The sequence below is a fragment of the Zonotrichia leucophrys genome, chromosome 5, assembly GCF_028769735.1.
Source record: "Zonotrichia leucophrys gambelii isolate GWCS_2022_RI chromosome 5, RI_Zleu_2.0, whole genome shotgun sequence".
Lineage (NCBI taxonomy): Eukaryota > Metazoa > Chordata > Aves > Passeriformes > Passerellidae > Zonotrichia > Zonotrichia leucophrys.
Genome location: NC_088175.1, coordinates 6143393 through 6167014, shown reverse-complemented (window position 1 = coordinate 6167014; position 23622 = coordinate 6143393). Strand labels below are relative to the sequence as shown.

The window sequence follows — 23622 nt, the reverse complement described above, 5'->3', positions numbered from 1 at the left end:
GCAGGGCCCGCTCCCCGCGGGCGGGGGAGGAAGGGGGAGCACCAAGGCCGCCGCGGAGCGGGGGAGCGGCAGCGCGGGGCGGGCGCGGCGCGGAGCTGAAGCGGGGCCGGCGGGGGCTGCGCCTCCGCGGCCATGCCGAATAAAAACAAGAAAGAGAAAGTGAGTCGGGGGGGGAATCGGGAGAGGCCGAGCCCCGCGGGGAGGCTCTGGGGTGCAGGCCCCGCAGGGAGGAGGGGCCTGGGGTGGGGGGCGGCAGCGGCGAGCGGCGCCCGTTCCCAGGCGCTGGGAGAGCCGCGCGAGGGGCAGCCCCGGGTGAGGGCAGCTCCGTCCCTCCCGCCCTCGCTGCGGAGTGCCGGCCTCCCCCGGGTGCCGGGGAGGGGGCAGCTCCCGGCGGGGCCTAGGCCGGGGGTGCCGAGGCGGGGTCCTGGTACCGTCTCGCCGGCGGCCGTCGGAGGGAGGGAGTCGGTGGAGGGCGGCCGTGGGTTTGGCGTGCGGGGGAGTGCTGGAGGGAGGGGATGGGAAACGTGTCCTCAGCCCGGGCTGGCTGAGGCGGAGCGGGGCTCTCGCTCGGGGCTGGCCCGGGGGCGTTGGGGAGGGGGAAGGGATTATTTCCATGGCAAGGTGGGGGCGTCCGTGCCCACGGCTGCTTGCCGGGGCCCCGTCCTGGGAAGTTTGGCTGCTGCGTAGCTCTGGCTGCGGTGGGGGTTGCGCTTTTGGGATCTCCATAAGTATTCAAGGAGCGCTGATCGCCCCTCGGAAGCTTTCAGCTCTTTCTCCTGACAATAGAATGAACCGAGCTTTGGCCCCGCTTTGCCTCAGGCTCCGGGGAGCGATTTGTCTGGCGGCTACGAAAGGGGCTTGCACAAGTAATGATGGCAGAAAACTTGTAAACCCGGCAGGAAGTTAGCTGGATTGCACTTTATTTTGTGTGATAGGCAATTAGCCGTGAGTGGCAGTCAGAAACAGTGAAGTGTGCTGTCCTCCTCTGCCAGCTGCTGTCCCTCTCCACCGCTTCTGTTTAGCTTTTAGTTTGTCAACGTCATTTTAAAATTGGGTGTAGGGAGGTTGAGTGTTGAGGTTTTTGGGAGTTGTTTGCTTTAAATTTTCCCAATATCCTTGCCCCTTTCGATGTTAAAAACATTGAAACTTTTTTTTTCACTTTTCTGAGAGTAACAAATCTCAGAAGTGGTTGAAGGACTCAAGGTAAGTACAATGCTGTGATGCAGAAAATTGAGTTGTGGGCCTACTTCTAACAGTGGACTTTCTAGCCCCTAGAAGAGACAAAATAATAAAGTGTAAAACGTGTACTATATTGATGCTAGTTTCAAATCTAAACTAAATATAAATATTTCTGAACCAAAAAACCAAAGACAGCAAGGTAGTAAAACTAAGTAATTTCTTAGACATAGTTCAAAACATTTGCATTCTTTGTCCCTGCCTGCTTACCTATGTGAAAGCTTATCTTTATAGGTGAATTTTGAGGCATAAATAAAACTCCAAAGTCTTTCTACCGATAAAAAATGATTAAAGTGGCTTTGTGGAGACTTACAGGTCAATATTATCATCTTCCAGGTAAATTGTATCATTTTTATTCTGCCAATTTTATTACTTTTAACAAGTATCTAAAAAAGCCTGATTCCTCGACTTAAGAATCTGTCTCGATCTCCTTAAAAACAAAAACTGAAACTGCAAACTTTTTTTTTAAGGAACCTGCAAAATCAGTTAAGAGTGGAAAAAGTGGCAAAGATGGACAAGATAACCAAGAACATGAGGTAAATATTACTAAAAACCATAGTATTTTTCACAGTTATTTTAGTAACTTCTATAAAGTGCTTTAAGGTTTTCTACATTGTTATTTTGACATTATGATAGTTTTGAGGGAAAATGAGGCTGGAACTACTGCCCTGGTATTTGGCAAGATATAAAATGATGCTTTTAAGAAAGTCAGTTTTATTTAGAGTAAATAAATATTTGCTTGCTACGGTCTTAAATAGTCATGTATGCCCTTTTTTGGTTATGAGATATACATCTGTCTTATTTTCTGCTTTTATTGTGAGTTTTTGGGCTTCTCTTCTTGTTGCTCAATGTCATTTTTAGAATTCTCTGTAATTCCCAGAGGTCTCTTCTCTCAAACTGTCGATGCTGGCATGTCAGTGAAGTGTCAGTAGCCTGGTTTATTGTCAGGAGACCTTAGGCATAATCAAAGGCTGCCAGCTGTTGTGTTGTGTAGTTCCTTTTTATAGGTATATGATGAAGTGTGCCATTTTTGACTAATTATTCTGTTGATTTTTTTTCTCCTCCTTCATTTCTCTCTCTTTTGCCCACTAGCAAGGCACAGCAACTTGAAAAGGGATGATTAAATCATTATTTACTCCCTTGCACACGTTCATCCAGCAACTCAGAATTAGTAGTTTGTTTGATTTGGAAATCCACCATTTACGTTAATTTGCTGAAATGTCCTTTAAAATGTTCTTGGTAGTTTAAATGTAAAATGGTATTCTGAAAAGTTATGTATTTCAGCCTCTGAACAATTCTTGATACTGAAAGATAATGTTTGAGAACAAACCACTGATCCAGCTTTCCTGTTTTTGCTGTCCTGAAATGACTGTTAGGGGTAGGTGGGTTGGACTATTTATTGTATGCAGCTCAATGAGTTCTCATTTGTCTGTTGTGCAGAGTGATTCATGCTACTGTCATAAATCAAGAAGATCATTAAAACTTGTAATTTGCGTGTAAAAGTATTTTGGTAAATTCCTGTAAGAGTGAGTGAGTTTTGATGGAGGGAAGCTAGCTACTAGAAAGGATCTCAGCTGCCAGGGGAGAATGTAGAATGAAGTGGGAAATGTATCAGTGTAGATGTTCATAGTGGTGTAAATAGGTGTCCTTCATTGTGATGTGTTCTGTCTTTGCAGTATATTGCTATGATAACAAAGACAGTGTCACTTGGCCATAATTTTAATTCCTGGGTAGTTGTAAGACTCATTATTATCACCATCTTTGGAGTACATTTGTTGACTACTTGTTTTCTCAAGCTTCTGAATGACAAGTTTCTGAAACCAAGACTAATTTTCCTATTCTCTCTTGGTACTTCAGGATTGAGTGTAAAGCTCCCCAAGATAAGTGAAGAGCTTTGTATGGTAGCCTAAAATGTGTATGTGGGTTTCTTTGTCATTTCTTCCTGTCTTTGCAGATCTAGATTTTTGGGTTTTAAACTTGAAATGTGAGAGAGATGAATCTCAATTGAAGAATGTTTTACTGTTCATACACTGTTTCCTTTGTCCATTCCGGTAGAATTCCCAATGAAAAGTACAGTTTACTTGTCTAGGATACTTGGCCATATGTGAGCAGGGGCAGAATGGGAAAGGAACTGGGAATGTGACTGGCACATGCAGTATGGTTGTCATTCCCAGTGGGCATTATTTAGTCTCCATACAGTTTTAAACACCTCAGTGCTTGACTCATTATCTTAATTAATAGAGTAATTGCACACAAAATAGTAATGTAGACTTTGCATTCTAATGTGGCTGGCTGTAATCCTGCTGGATGTTAGTTGGTGCTTGTATGAGCAGAGAGGAGGCTATTTATTAACACAGTGAAGGTTGGTAAGTACAGAAATATTCAGGAGCATCCTGTTGATACATTTTTAGGTTTCCTTTCTCTTCGAGAAAGGTTGTTGTCCTGTGTCGTTCTACATATGTTTTAATATGGCTTTTAAAAAATCCTCTCCTAGACTATGAGTAGGTTTGGAAATATGGTGGTTCATTTCAGCTTTTTGTTTCTCAAAATGCATTTAATGCATATGCATTTAATGCAAATGAATTTAATGCAAATGGCAGATTGTAAAGACTAGAAACCGCCTGCTGTTCAAAGAACAGGGACAACACAAGCAGCAGCATCCCACAAATACTTTATTTATAGATACTTTTATAGCACTTAACTAAATTCATGATGCCTTGAACTTCTATAGATAAAAAAAGTAAAACAGATCTTAGTATTTACAAAAATGAGCATGTGTTTTTCCTGTCTTGCAGTCAGAGAAATGAGGTTTCAGTTGATGGAAGCTGTACAGCAAGTTTGAAAAGGGATTGAAATGATTCCTGGTATACCAGGTCCAGAATGCCCATGCTAAAAGAGGGTGAAAATCACTGAAGCTGATGGTTTTTGCATTAGCTGAGTGTGTTTACTCTAAAGAAGCCTTGCTACATGTGAAATAGCAGGGACCTCCCTTCTGAATTGCTGTGTGGTCAATTGCTGATGTTTGAGGAGAGAAAATCACAGTAATGTTTATGTAGGATCTTCCATCCTGGTATACTTTCCTTTAAGCCAGTATGTGGTTTAGAAGGTTGTTTAACTGGAAGCTGTGTAATATTAGTATTAAATTATTAATTATGTAATTGATGTTTATATATATTTTTAAGATGTATTTTATATTTAGGGTTTTTTTCCCCAAAATCCTGCTTAATGTCCCCTACGTAGGAGCACTCCTGTTACTTTGATTGTCCTTCTATTGTTTCCATTTCGTTTTGTGACAGAAACCAGAAATGCACAGTCTGTATGAGGTGAGGGCACCTTGTCCTTCTGTACCCAATGCCATTACTCCAGTTTCCAGTTGCATGTTGCTCATTTATTGAAGACTTGAGAAAAAAGCTAATATGATTGATCTCCTGTCTAAGTTTATTTTGTAACCTGTTAGTAAATGGTAATAAATTAGACTAAATAGTTGCCAGAGCAGTTAAATCTATTCCTTTAAGTATAACCTCCTATTTCATCAGTTAGTCCAGCATAGTAGGGTCTTTAGGTTGTGAACAAAGACTTAGTCTGTTGTGTATTGTTTTTCCCCTCTATGGGAGTAGTGTCTCTGCTCTGGTAAATTCTTGGGGCCTTTGTTTAACAGTGCCCAAAAACTATACTTGCACCAAAAACTGATACTGAGAATTAAATCCACCTGGATGTGGTGATTGGCCATTCCATTGGCTCCTTGTGGACATATGCCCTGTGATCTAACTGGCTTTTGAAGGAATTATTTATCTGCTGGATAAGCTTTGTTGCAGAGTTTTGTTTTGTCACAGGGGTGTGGAGGTCTCCTTTTGAGTGGAGGCAGTAGTAATTTATGGACAGTCTTGTTTAGAAAAGGTGACTGGGTCATAGTTAATGACTGTTGAAAAACATAACCTTTTTCTAGCTCTAGAAAAACCTAACCTAACACCTTAAATAATTCAAGTGCAGTACTTCAGCAGTGGTTTTCAAATACTACCACAGAGGAAGGAAGTTAAAATTCTAACCCTACATACTCTTTATTTCTGACTTTTTTTTGTCTGTGGGAGAGTAGGTGGTAAAACTTGCTCTTTTCAGCAGTCACTGGAACAGTTCAGGACAATTAATTCACAACTGTGATTCACCTGGGGGATGGAAGGGTCAGAAGTAGCTGGTGGCCTTTCATCCATGACAATAGTCTGGTATAAAACAAGGTGACAGGGAGTGATGGCTTCTTCTGTGTCTAGCTGGACTGGCCTAAATTGGCATCTAAATAAAACATCTAAATTTAATTTGTTTTTATTTTCAATCCAGATGCTGAGTAGTCTGTAGAAGGCAAAGAATATTTTTGTTGTTTGAGAAAGTATTGGCTTGGTGACTATCAGCAAATGAAAACAGAAATTATAAGTCATTCCTCTGCCATGCAGAAAAGCAAACGGAAAACTAATGTGGTTTTGAGAAGCCTCTCTCTGTGTGTATATCCTCTTGTTTCCACGTGCTGTCCTTGTTGGTTCTTTCTACTTTAAAGGTATTTTGTTGTGGGGTTTTTTTCCTTCTTTTTAATGTAGGTAAATCAAAATGTAATAAAATGCAAATTGTATTAGCCATTTTTCTTGCTGTGCAAGAAATGGATCTATTGATAGCATATGTTGCTGATGTTAGACTGTAATCACTGCTGAGACCAATTTTAAAAATAATTTAAAGTCTTTTAAGTGCTGATCCATGCTTCTATCCTGCCACTGTCTCACAACCATCACTTTTCAGTAGGTGTATTACTGTAATGGGTTCCAGTGCAGAAATTTTGTAAGGCTTTGTTTTCAGAAGTTTTTCTTCCCTGCTTTTTGAGGCCTTTTTAATTTAGAAGTTAATTTCTTAAGCTACTTAGCATAGTGGGAATACTTTTCAGTAAATGGATTTTCCAAAAAATTCTAGAAATCTGTTTGCATCTTCAAAACACATCACCACAAGTAATGATTTTCATCCCTCTGAAAGAACCTCCAGAGGTGGCTCTCCAGTTTTCCATGATCACCTTTCCTCTATTAGCCAGCACATGGTGGGGAAAGACTGTCAGTATTCTCACTACTTCTTTAAATAATTCCTGACTATATGAGCACAAAGGATTGTCACTTCCATTAACGGTAGGAAATTGCAAAAGGAATGGTAGTAGAAGCAGTGTTGATGTTTTTTGCATGGCTTTTTAAGCTGAGATCACATGTGGAAGTATCCTAACATTTAAAGGAAAGCAAGGAATAGACAAAAGCAATAAATCCAGCACTATTTTGTGTTAACAGGTTTCTGTGATCAGCTGAAGTTACTCAGAATGTTGAGTGGATATTCTCTATATATGCTGCTTATTTTTGTCATGTTTACTGTTTGTGATTTTCATTGTTGTGCTATTTACCCTGAGAAACAAACATACCTGATCTTGAAGATGGGGACTGTTACACAGTGTCCAGTTTGAGACTGGGATTTTCTACCTCAGAATTTTTTTAAGTTACACTTGAAAGCCTTGGCACAAGTAAGCACTAATCTGGCAGTTCATTTAGACACCAAGGCAGAGGAGGTTGAAGTTTGGGGATTGGGGAGGGGACAAAGTTCTGCAGTTGTTTTGTCTTCCTTGTTAACATGTATTAGGACTGCTCATAAATAATTTCTTGAAATACCTTCTTGTCACAGGTAGGTATTTATCCACTCATGTGAATAAATCCATCCATCATTTAGGTCATTTCTGTTATTGTTGTTCAGTTGTAGAATCACACAATGGGATGGGTTGTGTTGAAATGGACCTTAAAGTCCATCTAGTCCCAATCCCTCTGCCATGGGCAGGAACACCTTCCATTAGACCAGGTTGCTCACAGCTCCATCCAGCCTGGCCTTGAACACTTCCAGGGGTGGAGCATCCACAACTTCTCAGGGGACACTCTTCCAGTGCCTTACCACTCTCACAGTAAAGAATTTCTCCCTGATATTTAATCTAAACTTACTGTCAGTTTAAAGCCATTCCCCCTTCTCCTGTCCCTACGTGCCCTTGTGAGCAAAAGTTTCTGCATCTTTCTTGTAGGTGCCCTTCAGGTACTGGAAGGCTGCAATTAGGTCACCCCTAAGCCTTTCTTCTCCAGGCTGAACAAACCCAATCCTCTCAGTCTTTCTCCTAGCAGAGGTTCTCCATCCCTGTAATCACCTTTGTGATCTGCCGCTGCACTTGCTCCAGCAGCTCCATGTACCTCCTGTGCTGAGGCCCACACAGGTGGATGTGGTGTTCCAGGTGGGGTCTCAGCTGAGCAGAGCAGAGGGGCAGAATCCCCTCCCTCCCTGCCTGCCCTGCTGCCCACGGGGCTGTGGGTGCAGCCCCACACACGGGGGGTTTCTGGGCTGCCGGTGCCCATGGCTGGGTCATGTGCAGCCTCTCATCCACCAGCACCCCAAAGCCTTCTCAGCAGGGCTGCTCTCCATCATCCAGCCTGGATGGGCACCAGAGTTGCCTGGACCCTGGTGCAGCACCAGCACTTGGCCTTGTTAAAGTGCATGAGATTCACATGGGCTCACAAGCTCAAGCTTGTCCAGGCCCCTCTGGATGGCACCCCATCCTTCAGGTGTGTCAACCCTCACACCATTTGGGCAGTTTCTGTAACTCAGTAGCACTGCAGTTTGGAAACGTGCCATTCACCATCTTTGAGGTGTAAGATTGTTCTTTACTTGTTCTTGCTAGAAGCTGGTGTCCTCAACAAAGAGATACATTCAGCACTGACAGGCGTCTTCATCTCATAACCCCAGCTGGGCCCTGCCTCTTCTCTTCAGTGGTGAGCCCCAGCTGGACAGGCTGCAGGGCCAGTGCTTTCATGAGCCACTCCCATGCAGTAGTAGATAAAGGTGATTTAAAACTGCTGGTCTTGCATTTGGAAGAAGAGATATATTATGAAATAAAATTGAAATTTCAACCAACTTGTCCTCTCGAGTTTGAATCATGGAATGACTATAAATAGACCGTGTTAGACACATTATGTAGCTTTCTAGGGCTATTAGTTTGGGATTTTACTCATAACATTAGCAAAACAGGATTTTAAACCAAAACTGTGTATGAAATTGGGGTGGATTTTCTCCTGAATCAGTTATAATGGATACAAAATAAAGTCTGTAGGCTTTGGAGTGGGTTTGTTTAGTTTTAAATTGGTGTGCCAACTTCTTTAAGAAATTAATTTGAAAGTTTTGATCATATCTTGAAGTTCTCATTTTCTTTCCTAGAGAGATTATTTTAATGGGTTGATATAACCATTAAAAAATACTTGAGTGTCTACACCTACTTGAGTGTATATACCCTCAGCTACTCTTTACTGAGTAAAGAGGTGCCATGTGTTATTCTTAGAGCATCTGCAAAACTTTTTATTTGTCTTTAACTTCTGTAATTTTCCGATTTCCAATTTTTATTGACATCTTGGCGTTTTGATTTTGGCAACTGGAATTGTCTTCTGTCTTCTAAGCAAAGGCACCTTCATACTGAATAGTGGAGTTACCTTAATGGTGTTTGTTATGTAACTTTAACATTATGCTTCTAAAATTAGTGGTGTTATTAAAGTGTACCAAACACTGCTGTATACGAGTATTTTGTTACCGAAAATGGGACACTTCTGAAAACAGGATCTTATACCCTTCTACTTCTTACACAAGGCTGACAACTGCTTGTGTAACATATGAGGTGTGAGAACAGTGTGTGGTTTGGTACTTGCTATCCTCTGCTTCCTAATGGTGTTTTTAAGCTCTCAGAATCCTTTCTGAATGGAAGCAGCACAGCAATGAAGGTGAAGGCTGTTCTAATGGAAAGGAACAAAGGGACTTTCAAAAATGGATACTAGCATTTTGTAAACTGAAAATATCCTTTTCATCCTTTGTTTCAAATTGCTTGTCTTAAACTTTTTCATAAGAGTTAAGGCCTACCACTCAGAGTACTCAGATGTACATTAACACATGTAATACAGAATTATTAATGTAGTTATCTCTTAGAGAATACAGTGAGAAAAACAGGTAGCTGTTGAATCTACCCATATGTTCAGACTACAAACATACCTTGTGTGCATTTTCCCCCCCTCAATTTCATTTGAAAACAGAATAAATTTGTAATTCTAGAAGTGGGATGGTAGGCTTTGGGGTTTTTTGTTTGTGTGTCCTTCCCTACAACAGGCTTAGAGGGCCATTTACAGAAACCAACCAGCCAAAAGCTAGGAAAAAAATCCTGGCCTATTCCTGAATATGCTTCTTAAAAGATGACTGCCAAATATTATAATTTGCTACACATTTATAGTGACTTTTATATACTTCCTCATCACTTCTCAATTTAGCAGTCTGAAATACTGACAAGTATTTCAGCAACATGTTAAATAAAAGCATATGAGAGCCAAAGATGAAATGATTTGGTGTAATAGTTCTGTAGGAAGAGTTACAGTTATTATTCACACAATGGCCTGGTTGGAAGAGACCCACAAGATTATCTAGTTCCAACCTGCCATGGTGAGGGACACCTTCCAAAAGACCAGATTACTTGTCATGGACTGTAACTCTCTCAAAGAGCATCTCATACAAATACCAAATTGGTGGGCAGGAGGCAAAGTAAAAAAAGATTTCAGTATGACTGTGTGAAGTGAGAAGCTTCTATGAATAGATCAGGGAGCACAAAAATATGGACCTCAGTGGTAAAGCCACATGTGAAGTTGCCTTAGCTCATCAGTAGCTGTATATAATTAAAATTTACAGTGGTGTATAGGAGTTGGTGCCTAAAGCAAATGTGTTAGTGTGTGATTTCCTTCCTTACATATGTGTGTGCATATGTATATGTACATACATATATCTAAAAAGAACAAGGGTAGTTTTTGTTGGTTTGGGGTTCTGTAAAGTAAAAGGATACTTCAGGCTCATCTGAGAGAAATTATAATGAAAATCAATAAGTAAAGTAATTGAAGCCAGGCCATCCTTTATCCAGATTCTTCATCCCTGTGTTCGTATAAATGCTTTGAAATAATACTTAGGACATTATCTGGTTTAAATCTTATTTAATCAGCTAACTGGTGGTTGCAGGTAACAATTTTTTTTTTTCCTGAGGACATTTCTTGCATTGAAGTTTTGTGATAGAAGATACATTAGGAACCAAGTGTTGCTTTGCTGCTTTTTGTGAAGTACCAGGTGCTCACTGATGGTGGTGTTTCAGCAAAAACAAAGCAGTGTCAATCCACTTGAAGCCTGAGCCTGGGCATCCTCTCATCTTTGCCACTACTCTGCAACCTTGGGCTGAAGATCTGAGCTCTGACTAAAGGGAATCAAATGTCAGCTTATTCCTGGAGTATATTAGTTAAAGCAAAATTAAATTTACAAGAAGCAAATGGAAAACAAGCCTTATGCTACTGATACTTAATTGTGAATGTAAAATTATAGTCTATTAATGTCAAGGATGCAGCACACTGAGCTGAAACATGGGACTGGTTTGGTGTGTTGCAAGTCTGGTCTGTTACACAAAGCTGTGATGATACAATTCTTTAGAAGATAAAATTTGAGCCCTGTGTATAAGCAGCTAACAGGAAATACAAGCAATGCTTTGTGTTATGAAAAATAAACAGCAGCAAGAAAGGCAGGAAAGCTTCAGCAAGTTGTGGATCAGACTTCTGAAGTGGTTTGTGACAGTAAAGTTTGTTGTGGGCTCCACAGCAAAGAGGCCCAGATGGCCTTTGGTGCTTGTAAGAAACATCCCAGGCACTGACACAAGTGAGCAGATTCTGTGCTGTCTCTGGGAGAACCTTAATGCAACTCCATAGGCAGCCATTGAGAGTAGCCAGCATAGCACTGCTGTATGTAAATGCAAAATCATAGTTAAACAAGTACTACAGCATAAATCTCTGAGTGCTAAAATACAGAGTTTGGCATTACTATCACGTTGAAAAGTTAATCTTTTTGCTTATCATTAAAACAGCATGGATACTCAAAGCTTTAGGATGCAGCTCTTGCTGTAATAAAAACATAGTAAGTAATGCTGAGATAGACTGGATAGTAATCTCCAGCAGTAATCTCAACTACTGAGAGTGTTTAACAATAATAAGCATATTTGCTAGAAAGGCAGCTGCAAAGATCATTCTAGCAGCCAATCCAGGTATCATTCTGGCAAGTGATTTTGTTGAGGAAAAACAATAGACATCTAAATTGCCATCTGTGTGAAACCACCCAGAGTCTTCAGCACCGTAAGCTGCCTCTCCAGAGACTCCTCCCTAAGATGTCTGTCCAGACTGGCTTGTGGTGGTAAAACTGGTGAACAATAATGGCATAGTAGCAAGAATCTTCAACAAATAACTTGGGGAAACGTCTGCTGTCCAAAATGGTGCCCTGCAAACTTGTTGTTTCCCTGCTGTTTTTAATTGTGTTGTTTATGGATCAGTGTTCCCTTTTATGTACCCAGTGTATTCCCTATCAAGCTTTGTATAGTTTGTACTGATTCTCTGTAGATTGAAAATATTGATGTTAAAAATCATATCTACTTGTTCCATAATAAACTCTGCCAGCACATGCATGTGCTAGAATTACTGCAGACTGTCTGAAAGCTCTGTCAGGCCTTATCTTTAGTACCATTAGTAAAAAGAGCTAATTCTGATGTTATCCTCTCAGAAGTCATGTTGAATTGCTGCTGGTAACAACACAGCCTTGAAATCAGGTGACACATAACTGCTCTCCTGCTAGTGATGTCTTGAACAACTTGCCTTGGTCTCAGCTGCTGATGTCACCAGCCCACTTCCTGTAGGTATGGTGTGGATATATTTACCAGGCTGATGGCAGCTGGGCCATATACCAGATACTATCTGTCCTTGTTCCCACTCCAAACCAGTAAATGAAGATCTGCCAAGGAGAGAGCTCTGTGGTAGTGTTCAAGAATTCCTGGAGTGTTCAGAGATTTTTCACACTACTTTGAAGTTACTGCAGAAGGGAAAAGACTACATGGAAGGCTCTTTAGCTGCTCTCCACCCATTTTTGACTCCTTGATCTTTGATTTCAGTTGTCATCTCAAGAGATTAAATTAAATTCAGCTTCTCAGCCTAATTACATTGATTATGTATCAAGCCTCAACCTGTTAGCCAAATTATTTTGGTTACATACTGGGCCCTCATACAGTTTTGAAAATCAAGTTGTTAATGTCCCTTTCATGTTTTGTGATGATCTGTGTTTAGTTTCAGTAACCTGTATTTCAATTTCATTTTAAACATGTTTTAGATGTAATCCAGAATGCTTTCATAGCATTTTCTGAGGCTGCCTTGGCAAGAAACAAGCTCTTCTGGGTGTTGTAGATCAGACCTCTCTTTATCTTAATGAAAAATAAGTCCATGGAGGCTATTTACTCTACCAAAAGGAGAAGAGGGAAGGGATTAATTCTGCATTAAAATAAGCATTTTCCTTCTGTTTCAGATTCAGACTGATGATTCTTTTAAAGTGTTCTGTGCTTTTTGCTCTGTGTACTTGTATTTCAGAGGGAACCTTAATCATGTGTGAATTGGTACAGGGCTCACCTACCAGATTCCATGGTCCAGAGCTTTTTCTCAAGGTTTTGCTGTTGCCATTGTGGAATGGTGTGCACACTGATATAAACTTGAATTCAGTGGTGATACTTATTAGAAGGCAGAAATGTGTCTATTAGTCTTAGAGTGATCTGTGTGAAGAAACACCATATAGCCTGTTGCCCAGCACTGTTTCTTCAGGCAGAGGATCTCTACTGCCTTGTGCTTAGGAGATCTGATTTTGTCACTAGTAAGCCATCCAGTTTTTTAAGTATTTTAATGACAGATGCATCAAGATGATTTTACTGTCATTTTTAAATCCTCACCCTGCTCTTATATCTTAGAAAGCAGTATGCAAGCTTGCTGCATCATTATAGAATTGACTTCACTTTAGGCTTGGCTTGGTTTGGCTTTTGATTTTGTGGATCAGAAGGCTTTGTGTCCTTTGGTCTAATTCAGTTACTGTGCTTTGAAAGGTAAGGTCAGACTGAGTTCTTCTGCTTGCCCTTGTTTGTTGAGGTAGCTTGAAAAGCATTTCTGGGAGACTGTCAGAAAGGGAAGATGGATTCTCCTGAAAGACTTCCTGATGTACACAGCATGCAGGGTGGATCCTCCTCCCAGGTCCCACCATACTCTCCCTTGTGTCTCAGGTAGTTGTCCAGAAGTAAAAGTTGCATTGTGGGATGCTTGATGATGATCAGATTAACTTAAAAAGAAAGACTGGCTATAACTGTAGATGTGCTTGCTCTACTCATGTCTTTCTTTCCCTGGTTGCAAACTTGGTGTTGTGTTCTTATCTTTACCTGCCTGTATAATGTCAGAAGAGTGAAAGATCCAACTTTGCTCAAAAGAGTGATGTTAAGAAAAGGAATGTACCACGTCCTGCTTGGTGCAGGATTCAAGGGATGCAAGGGCTCTCTGCCTTGGAATTGTTGTGACTGGCAAAAAACCTTCTCTCCTCCCCACCTTTCACTCTATTGAATTAATTTTAAGCTTAGTCATGGCCACTGAGGAACATAAGCTGTATATCTTCAATTGTTAAAATCAGAATTTAAAAGTTGAAACCACACTTAAACTGATTGTCTTAATGTTCATTGAAGTATGTATTTAAAGCTCTAGCTTTTCAAAAATAAATTGATCAGAAAACCTGAGGGTTGTGTTTTAATCATGACTTGAAGAAACATTCTCAGTGTGACATTTTTCAGAGCAGTTTGTGCACATTTTTAGATGTTTATCAGAACTTTTGGAATTGATTGTGTCTGGTGCACATTTTTAGATGTTTATCAGAACTTTTGGAATTGATTGTGTCTGTTCATATAAACATTTGGGTAGGAGGGAGTTGTTGCCAGAACAAGGGCAAGAATAGGTTTTGCTTCTTCTGGTCATAGAAAGAGAATTGATAAAAAGGTGTCTGTAGCCTGACTGTTCTGGTGTCAAATACACTGAAGTGTTCACTGCTGTGGCAGTGTCCAGCACTTCCTCTTGGGAGCTGTGGTGTCTGTGCTAGTTTGGTTTGTTCCTGGGAGGAGGAAGCTGAGCTTGGCTCTTCCATCTGAACTCAAAATCTCTGTACTCTCCAAGAAAGTGCGTTACCTTGAAATCTTTAGCAGATGAATACACAATTGTTAGTCTGAATTTGTTTGCCTTTTTTAAAGAGATGTGATTAAAATTGCTGAGCTTTGTGGCTTAAGATGACTTAACTCACTTTCTGGGTGCCCTTCTATCCAATGTTGCTGCAAGCTCTGGAGCCCTGGAGCTCTTCCCTGGTAGCACCATAGTGCCAGTTGCAGAGGTCATTGGGTACAGCTGCATGGCACTGAAATCATGGTTTAGAAATGATTCTGGCAGCTTTCTGGCATGTGCTGGCTGCCTGGAGCATGACTGAAAAGCAGGGGTGATCATGCTTGAGGTGTAGGAAGGAGGAGGAAATCTGATGGATAAATGGTCCAGTGATTCAGGACTAGAATTACTCTGGAGTCATCGCTTCTAGATGGGAAGTTGCCATAGCAACAAAAAATGCTTTCTTTCAACAGTTCTAGTCAGAAATGTTACCCATCCTCTTAAATAACCACTTCTGGCTAATTTTAGAATTTTTCTGCAATTTAGAATACTTGCTTCCCTGAGGTGTGTGCATGTGTGCAGACACATGACAGCACCTGTTAATTTGAAATGAGAATTTGTTTGGAAAATAGAGGAAACAGGAAAATGGCTTTTCCTGTTCTAAGTAATGAAAAAATACAGGTGGCAGTGGAAAGTAGCCAGTTCAGAAAAACACCATTAGGCTCAAAAACAATATTGAAAGTACAGAATCCTGTGCAGTAAAAATGTTTATGATGCATCTTAATTAGCATTTATTGCTTAATACTCAGTAAGTTATTGCTTCCTAATTCTTAGTGCTTTTTCTTTTAGTTTAGTCTATTAATATTTTGGTTTGTAATGCTTTTTAAAATTTCAATTAATGGATAGAAATTACCTTGCAGATCACTTGTATTTCAGCATAAGCTTTTTCAAGCATTTAGTGTCTGAGATTGAAAAGTGAAATACTCTGAAAAATGCAATGTAACAGGTATTACTTGTACATAAATTCTTTCAATTTGCTGATGTATTCCATTTTTACTGGAACAAGTTCTAGAGTGTTTTTGGTAACTGTGACTTATAATATTCACTGTACTGTCTCCCTTTATTTGTTCTATAAGGCTGTATAAGGGGTTTTGCTTTTATAATATTAAATTTGAAAAATGGTCATCTTATATGGAATGAAACCTAAATTTTGCTCTCAGTCATCCTTGATATATTAAGTGCAGTGTGTATAATATAATACAATTGTTAATCTATTCTTGAAGTATATATTCTTTCCCAGTCATACTACTAGAACAAAATTGGAATTAAACTACTTTGAGTTACCTTTTGAGTCTTGGAGACTCAAAGGGTAGACATTTATGTATGGTAACATTTCCATGCATGCTGAATGTATACACTACAAAACTATGCAAATTGTTGATGAATAAGCTTTTCTGGAAATACTTTTTAGAACATTGGAAGAAAATTGGTTTCCCTTGGTTTAGCACTATCTCTATGAAAATGTTATTCCATGCAGGACTGAAGCTGCTTTCATACCTGTAACACTTAACAAAATTCTAATTAAATCAAGTCAAACTGCCAAAGTACCAGTGTTACAACTTGATTTCCATCATGAATCCCATTCCCATCTGATTTCTTTCCCTATTGCTTATCTTATGGGCACTTTCTGAGAAGAATATGGTCTTTCCTGTAAGGAAGAAGTGCCAAGGTATATTTTAAGATGTATGTGCTTCTAGTTTGCAAATTTGAGAAACTTCTACAGCAAATTGAGGGCCTGCAAAATGAATTACAATATTGCAGCAAGAGGTCCTTGTCAGCTGTTCATTTATTTTTAGCTTAGATCACTCCTAGATGTTTTATCATTCTAGTAATGAATGTCTTGAAATTATTCATATTTTGAAAGTTAACTATTGCCTCCTTTAAACCTGCTTTTCCTCCTTCAAAAAAAAAAAAAGGAATGAGAAAGGCAGCACCACAAGTTCTGACAGGCTTTTGTTAATGATGCATTTTATTCAGCTTGAGAGAGAGCAAGTGTAGTCAGTGGAATAACAACAAACTGAAAACCTGTAGTGGGAACCATTTTTTTGGATTTATGTTATAAACTTCATACAGAGGTACAGTGACAGTCTAATAAGAATTATTACAGTAAGAGCAGCTTGCTTTGAGTAGGCAGTAAACCATGTTTTTGAAGCTGTTAGAGCTACTACAATAGTAAGACTCACTCCTTTAAGTTTGTATCAAAGCCTGACTGCCCTGGCCAAGCTTAGGACTCTGTCAGCAAGGCACAGGATGAACAGGCAGTGAAAGGTTCACCAGCTGTAAATAGACAAGTTTCTCTGGTCCCTGTGAAGATGAACTTAAATACCTAGGAGACCTGGACTTCTCACGTGGGGAGAGGTGAGAGTAGCTGAGGAACTGCATTATTTGAAAATATCTTTTCACTTGTCTGGTAACTTCAAATAAATGGGCTACTGCATATATCAAGGTGATCTATTCCCATCTGTATGAGGGCTGTGGTACAGAAATAAATGCTGAAAAGATGAGCAGAATAGGTGGCAATACATTCAGAGGATGAGGGATACAATAGTTTCATTAAAAGCATATTCATTTTCAGTTATTGCTGTGAAGATTTTTATTTCTAAGTCCAGCTGTAATTAACTACTTTAATTTCTTTTTAAACAGGTGTCAAACAAAAAATCAAATAGTGCTCCTCCCCCAGCACAACTATCTAAAATCAAAGTACCAGCACCACAGACTGTAGTGAAGAAGGAAAAGCGTCAGAGTTCTTCAAGGTTTAATGTTAGCAATAACAGGGAGCTTCAAAAACTGCCAGCTTTAAAAGGTATGTCTTTCCAAAGTGGAATTACTCTTGTGGGGAAGTTTGGGCATGAGACTGAGAAGCACCTCAGCTGTCATACTTCTAATATCTGGACAGCATACATAATACATCAAGTGTGCACATCTGCAAACTGCACATACTTGCACTGGGTGGTTTTTTCTTTTGTTTGATCTCCACTTGAGGACTCCCAGTATGTTGCCTTCTTGGCAATCAGTGTAGGCAATGTCTATGTGACAGCATATTCACTCATCTCACATAAAAGCAGACTATTTGGGATCTCTTTGCAAAATATTAGGCATCTGTCCTCAGAGCAGTGTGCTCAAACCTTGCTTCATTTGTGCTAAAATTTCTCTTGATACTGTTAGAAGATCTGGTCTATCACTATGTATGGGTCTGGTTTTCCTGAGCATGGGTCAGGCAGAGTGGTGCCTTTTTAGTGCATATGAATTTTTCCTTGATTGGAAAAATTTGAAAAGTTGATTTTAAGGCTTTTTTTATCTCTTAGATTTATATTTACTTCCATCTGTGACAAAAAGATGATGATAATTGATGGGTCTTCTCTTACTAACCCAGCTTTTATAATTTTTATTTGCTCTGAAGGCTTATTTAGAGGAAACAAGAAAAAGGCAGTTTTGAAACAAAAAAAAAGCAGTGTGTACTGCTTTACAGTGTTCAAGAGTTCAAGATTGCCAGTGAAAGCCTAATAGATCACTGAAATGTTGAGTAGTACTGGTGTAGGCAATGTGAAATTATTGGGAAAATTATTGTATTCTTTCCTCCATTCATCATTTTCTTAATATAATAAATTAGTGATTCTTGAAAGTACACTCTGCTTCTCAGCCTGTCGGAATTACACTGCATTTCATTCAGATCAAATGAGATTGCAAGATTTTTCTCTTTGTACAGATACTGTATTTACAAAAAGAATCTAAAATACTGTCCATCATATTAATTTAGCAGCCTATATATACAAGATGCTGTTTAATATGTTTCAAGACTAAACTACTGCTTCATTGAAACTTCATTTCAATATATGAATTAAATTTTTAATAAGACTATTTGGCACCACAGATTATGAATAATAAGTTCTGTCTTTTAAACTGACATAGAAGGTTCATGCACAAGCTGTGACAACCAGGGCATGAGTGACATGAGCAAAAGAGACTGAAGTAAATTAGTGATTTTTATAAGAAGTTATGCATACAGAACCTTTTGTTCAAAGACTCAGACAAAAAGAATATAATTTGTTTCTTGGTCATATTTTAAATAGAGTGGTTCTAGTAGTGCCTGGAACTGCAGCTCAGGGATACCAGAACTGAGCATGCAATTACAAGCAGTATGGACAGAGAGCTGGAAATGGGGAAAATGAGTGCAGATAGGACAGGGGAGAACTAACCCATCCTACAGTAGCAAAGGTGAAGTTTAAGATCTGTTTCTGCCTTGGCTCTGTTGCAGTCTAAACCAGTAAGCCAGTGAAATGCAGAAGAATGTTACTTGTAGTTGGAGGAGGGAGGAGTAAGAAAAAAAGAAAATTCTTATAAACTGTCTGAGGTATTTTCTCAGAGCATTCTAGCACTTTTTGACACAGTGTACCTATTTGTGAAGAAATGGTAGGAGTATTGTGCATGGTAATTGCCTTGAGTCTGCAATCACGCACTCCCCCACGCTCAGGTGAAAGGAATGAAAAGATCTTGAGCTTCTCCCTGGAGCTGTGTGTGCGTCCCCAGGTTGTCAAGGGCCAGACTTTGTTATGGAGCACTGGTGCAGTTGTTGATCCACTGAGGGGTAGTAATTGCCACCTTTCACTAGTCAAGGCAGGAATAGCTCTGTTACCAAGCTGTACCCAATCTCCTGGCTCACGCCAGATGTCTGCATAATGGCTGTGCTCCCTGCATGTGCTTACTCCTGATGTAATTCCAGCCTGCTGGCCTTGCTGAGGATACTGTTGGCCACTCATGCTGTTCCTCTAAAAGATACAGAGATACTTGACTTAATGTGCATTTAGTGGGTCAAGTGAATCTGGGAAACTTTCTTTTTGGCTATCTTTGTGTGTTGTTTAATGTCTCTGTCTGGACAGGAGTTAAATTGGACTGGCAGGCTATAATTTAAAGGAATGAAATGATTAAGACAGGTTTGACTTCTGTGAAGTGCTGGGAAGAACATAGTGTTCCTTCAGGTTAGCTGCACTTAACCAGTTCTCAAACTCCTGTTACTCATAACAGGTGGCTGCATTTCTATGGCTACAGTACCTGGGGAACCTTTCTTTTGTCTGTAGTAGAGCAAGAGGTGTGTGTTTTCTTACAAATGTTGCAGGGACTACTGTGTGGTGTGATGTACTTTACATGAGACTGTATTTTAAGCACAAAATATAGAATGGGGTTATCTTTGCATACTTTAAAGTCCATATGAAATATGTGGAAGCTTGTAACTGGTAACATCTAAATGACCTGTGGTATTGGTGAAGTAACCACCTTTCTTCTGTGCCACAGGTCTGGAGATGAGGTCAGCAAATCACTTGAAATAGTGGGAGGGAAAGGAGGAGCTGCCAAGGTGGCTTTTCATCAAGATTTCTTATTTAAGAAATAGCTTTTTGATCTTCAGGCATGCTGCTAACTTTCTCTTGGGTGTTGTACCAAAGTGCTGATGATAAGCCTCTGGAAATTCCAGCATATTTGCTCTGGTGACTGGTATTAGAGTGGTATGATTTGTGTTCATTGGAGCAACTTAAGACTTATGTTATGCACCCTCAGATTATCCAGGAAATGGAGGAGCAGGATAGCTCAGATAATGCACAAAGAAAGGGAAACAGATTATGAATTAAGAGGTTTTAAGAAGAGAGCTGAATGTAGAAAAGAGAAGTCTCTGATGTAATTGGTTTGTGGAACATCAAGATCCACATATGAGCAAAGCTGCAAACTAGTTATGCTCCCTGCAGCACAGTGCAGTGCAACCTGATTTAGTTGGGTACAACAGGTAGCTCATCTGCCCACAGATAACCTAAAGTATCTCTGGAGAAGTGCTTTTAGAACAGTGCCACACATCTTGAAAAGATCTTACCTATTTTCACCAAAAAAAAAAATCTGTGCCATTAAACTTGTGCTTTGTTGATTTCTGCTTATCCAGTTCCATTTGTTAGCTAACATTGGTGGTACAGGTATTTAAGTTACAGAAAATTGATTTCTATTTTAAATTGTTAATTGAGAAGAAATTATACTGGACCTAAAGATGTGTTTTGTTTTATTTCATTGTGGTTTGAAAGCTTGCAGACTAATGCTTTGTTTATATCAAATATAAATGGCAAAGGGTGCTTCAGCCTTCAGAAACATACCAGTTTCTTAATTTTTAGTTTCCTAAGAAAGCAATTAGTAATTTAGGATATGTTAAAATCAGTGTATTAAATATAAAATATTAGAATTACATAAATAGTTAAAATTGTTTAAAGCTTTAAAAATGTGTTCTCTGGGAAATAAACAGTGTAAGTGTTCAATATTATTATGTAAATATATTTTAAAAGTAGCATATCCAAGGTTGTGCACACTTGAGCACTGACACAGTGAAGAGAGTTTGTGTTCTTTGCATGCTCACTTCAGCTTTATGAGGTAATTTTTTCATAGTAAGTGAGATTTCTAACTGTGCAAACAGGTGAATGTATTTGTAAGTTATTTTCCATGAATGTGCTAATTTTAGTAAACAGTAAATGTAGTAAACTGTAAAATAGAGAAATGACTGTACAAAGTGTTGAGATTTTTAAGGATACAGTCTGAATCATGACAATATGAAAGAAAATGTCACAATGAGAATTTTAAAATATAATATTAAAACACCCTAAATAGGATAAAATGTTTCATGCACTGTCAAATACAGTTGTGTCACAAATCTAACTTTAACCTTCCAGTAACACTCATTAAAAGCAATGTTCCCTGTCAGTTCTAGAATAACAAATTTGAAAAAATAAGTCAGTACTACTTAATATTCCAAAACGTTGCAAACTTTCCCAATGAACATATGTTAGTCATGCATATGTAAATTTGGGCATGATTCAAAAATATGCTTTTTTGGTAGCATTTTCATATATACTTTTTTCAAGCTGGGTAAAATCCTTTTACAGCCATATAAAGGCCTCTTGGGATGCAGTGTCATGATTCAGTTTGTGCATTTGGGATTGAAGGTTTTTGTTGGGTTTTGTTTGGGAGATTCTTTCAGATAAAAGTGAACATTGTTAGATACAATAGAGATTGGACATCAGCTTTTATTTTCAAATACAGTTCTCAATGTATTTTAAAAGTTTCTATTTACCTCTTGGAGTTGGACTTCTTATCTCAAACATGTGGATACAATATTCTTATACATGTTTTTATGAAGGTAGGAAGAAATAAGCTACATTGACAGCTGAGGAATGTGTAGTGACTTAGTACTGAGAAGTATAGAATTGGTTTTTTAATGTAGAATATCTGCATGTGATAGGTTTAAACAGATTCTGGTATTTGTTGTTTAAGATCTTACCACACATTTTGATCAGTCCTGGTTTTGATCTTCTGATGATGTCAGTTTCTGCTTTAGCATGATTTCAACATCAGAAGTACTATTAGTCATATCTATTTGAAAAACCCAAAAACAATGCAAAAAAAACCTACTCAATAAAAGTGGGGGGGTGGAAAAGAAAGGAACATGACAGGTCATTTTTCTGAGCACATTTCATGCAGAGAGCATGGTTCTTGTTTTTCTTCAAGCAGAGACTTCAGAGCTCTGCCAAATTCTGACTCTGTTCTGTGTAAAAGAACATCAGGGTGGTGTCTCAACTTGTCTGCCTGTGATACAGGACTCTGATAGGGAGGCAAGCATTATTAAAGCTTTCCTAATGTTTTTAAGTTGTAAATGGCTGTCTAGGAGATAGCTCTGTTTTCATCATCATAAAATATTAAAGTCTCATGAATCAAAGTTGCAGAAGAGGTGACTTCAGTTTGAGTCTGATACCTAAAAAAACAATTGTACCAAATTTTGATCGATAAAACTGTTGAAACCATGAGGAAGGAGGAAAAAGTGAGAATTGCTCAAGGAGTCAGAAATGTAAAATTATTGTGTGTTTTTCACAAGTGCAGACTACCAATAAGTAAGCAAAACTGATATCAAGTAAATGAGAAAGCAAGTCAAGTTTTGTTCTCGGTACTGCAGAGAAATTCAACCATATATGTTGATAGTTTCTACAAACTCTTATTGGAATACATTTAAACTTAAGCAGAGTCTGTTACCTGTTCATTTAAAACTAGCTTCTGTTTTCAGACTGACTGGATGCATGCCATATAATAGAATTTGTGAGAATCATGGCACTAATGGGCTGCTTTGGGGTTTTGAGGAGCAATTTTCATATAAGCTGCTGAAATTGGAGATCTCAAGGTTTAAGATCACTTTCATTGCAGAAACCTATTCCTGCCACTTGTAATTTATTAGAGGACAAATATGCAGTACTTTGGCTTTCCAGTTTAATTGTACTTCTTATGTGCATGCATGGCAATTCAGGAATTGTGTCCAGCTGCAAGGTGGTAGCATTCCTGTTTAGATAAAAGTATTTTATGCAAAGAAAGATGGTAGATTAAACAAGATAATGCTGCTATAAAATATAATTTACCCTAATACATAATTCATTTAAAAGGCAAGACACTGAGGCAAAACAAATTAATTCTCATGGAAAATATCAATGAATGCAGTTTTGTGAAACAGATCATTCTCCTCTCCCTCATATGTGACCTATAGAGGAGTAACTCAGTATGCTAAATGCTGTCTTTCTGGTCCTGACTGTGTTTGTGCTTTTATAGGCTTTTTTGGCAGCCCAATGTTGTATTTATTTATTGAACTGGAAAATACTGCAGAAGCTTGTTCTTTCCTATATGAGTATGGTTGAATGTGTGTATTGTCAGTGAATGTATGTATTGTATCATGTGAAGGAACTGGAGGGGCTTTTTATCCTGTACTTTAGCAACTTTGTCCTTGAACATTGACCTTAAAAGTATTTTCAGTACTGCCTAAACAGACTTTCCTGTACTGATTTTTCTTGTAGATGTTTAAAATAATCATTAAAATGTCTGTGGTAAGCATATACATTTCTTAAACCAAAAGCTGACAATCGTTTGGTGCTCATACAGGAACATACGATCTATCAGTGGTTATAAAGTATAATTATATTAAAATATTCAGAAATTATCCAGTCTGAATTGCTATGTAGCATTTTAAAGATTAAGAAACATGATACCTAATGAATGAAGAACTACCAAAAAAAGAAGGTTGTAGAGGAAAACTACTTTGCTTGAGTATGTGAATTCTTTTCCTTCAGCTAGCTTTACATGAAATCATAGGCTTGGATTAATGAGCCATTTTTCATTTCAACTGCCCTATCAAACACCTACTCATTAGTCAGCAGCTGAAAGTGTTAGA

At 38.9% G+C, this 23622-nt stretch overlaps 1 protein-coding gene across 1 annotated transcript in view; it reads left to right on the top strand.

Annotated features, from left to right (window-relative positions):
* The first annotated feature begins 13 nt into the window (after window positions 1-13).
* PPP2R5C (protein phosphatase 2 regulatory subunit B'gamma) overlaps window positions 14-23622 on the top strand; it is a 69545-nt gene continuing 45936 nt past the window's right edge. Inside the window, exons 1-3 of the mRNA XM_064713729.1 lie at window positions 14-159; window positions 1707-1772; window positions 17037-17196. Of these exons, the coding sequence (XP_064569799.1) occupies window positions 133-159; window positions 1707-1772; window positions 17037-17196 (253 nt within the window). The 5' untranslated portion in view covers window positions 14-132. The remainder of the gene's footprint in view (window positions 160-1706; window positions 1773-17036; window positions 17197-23622) is intronic.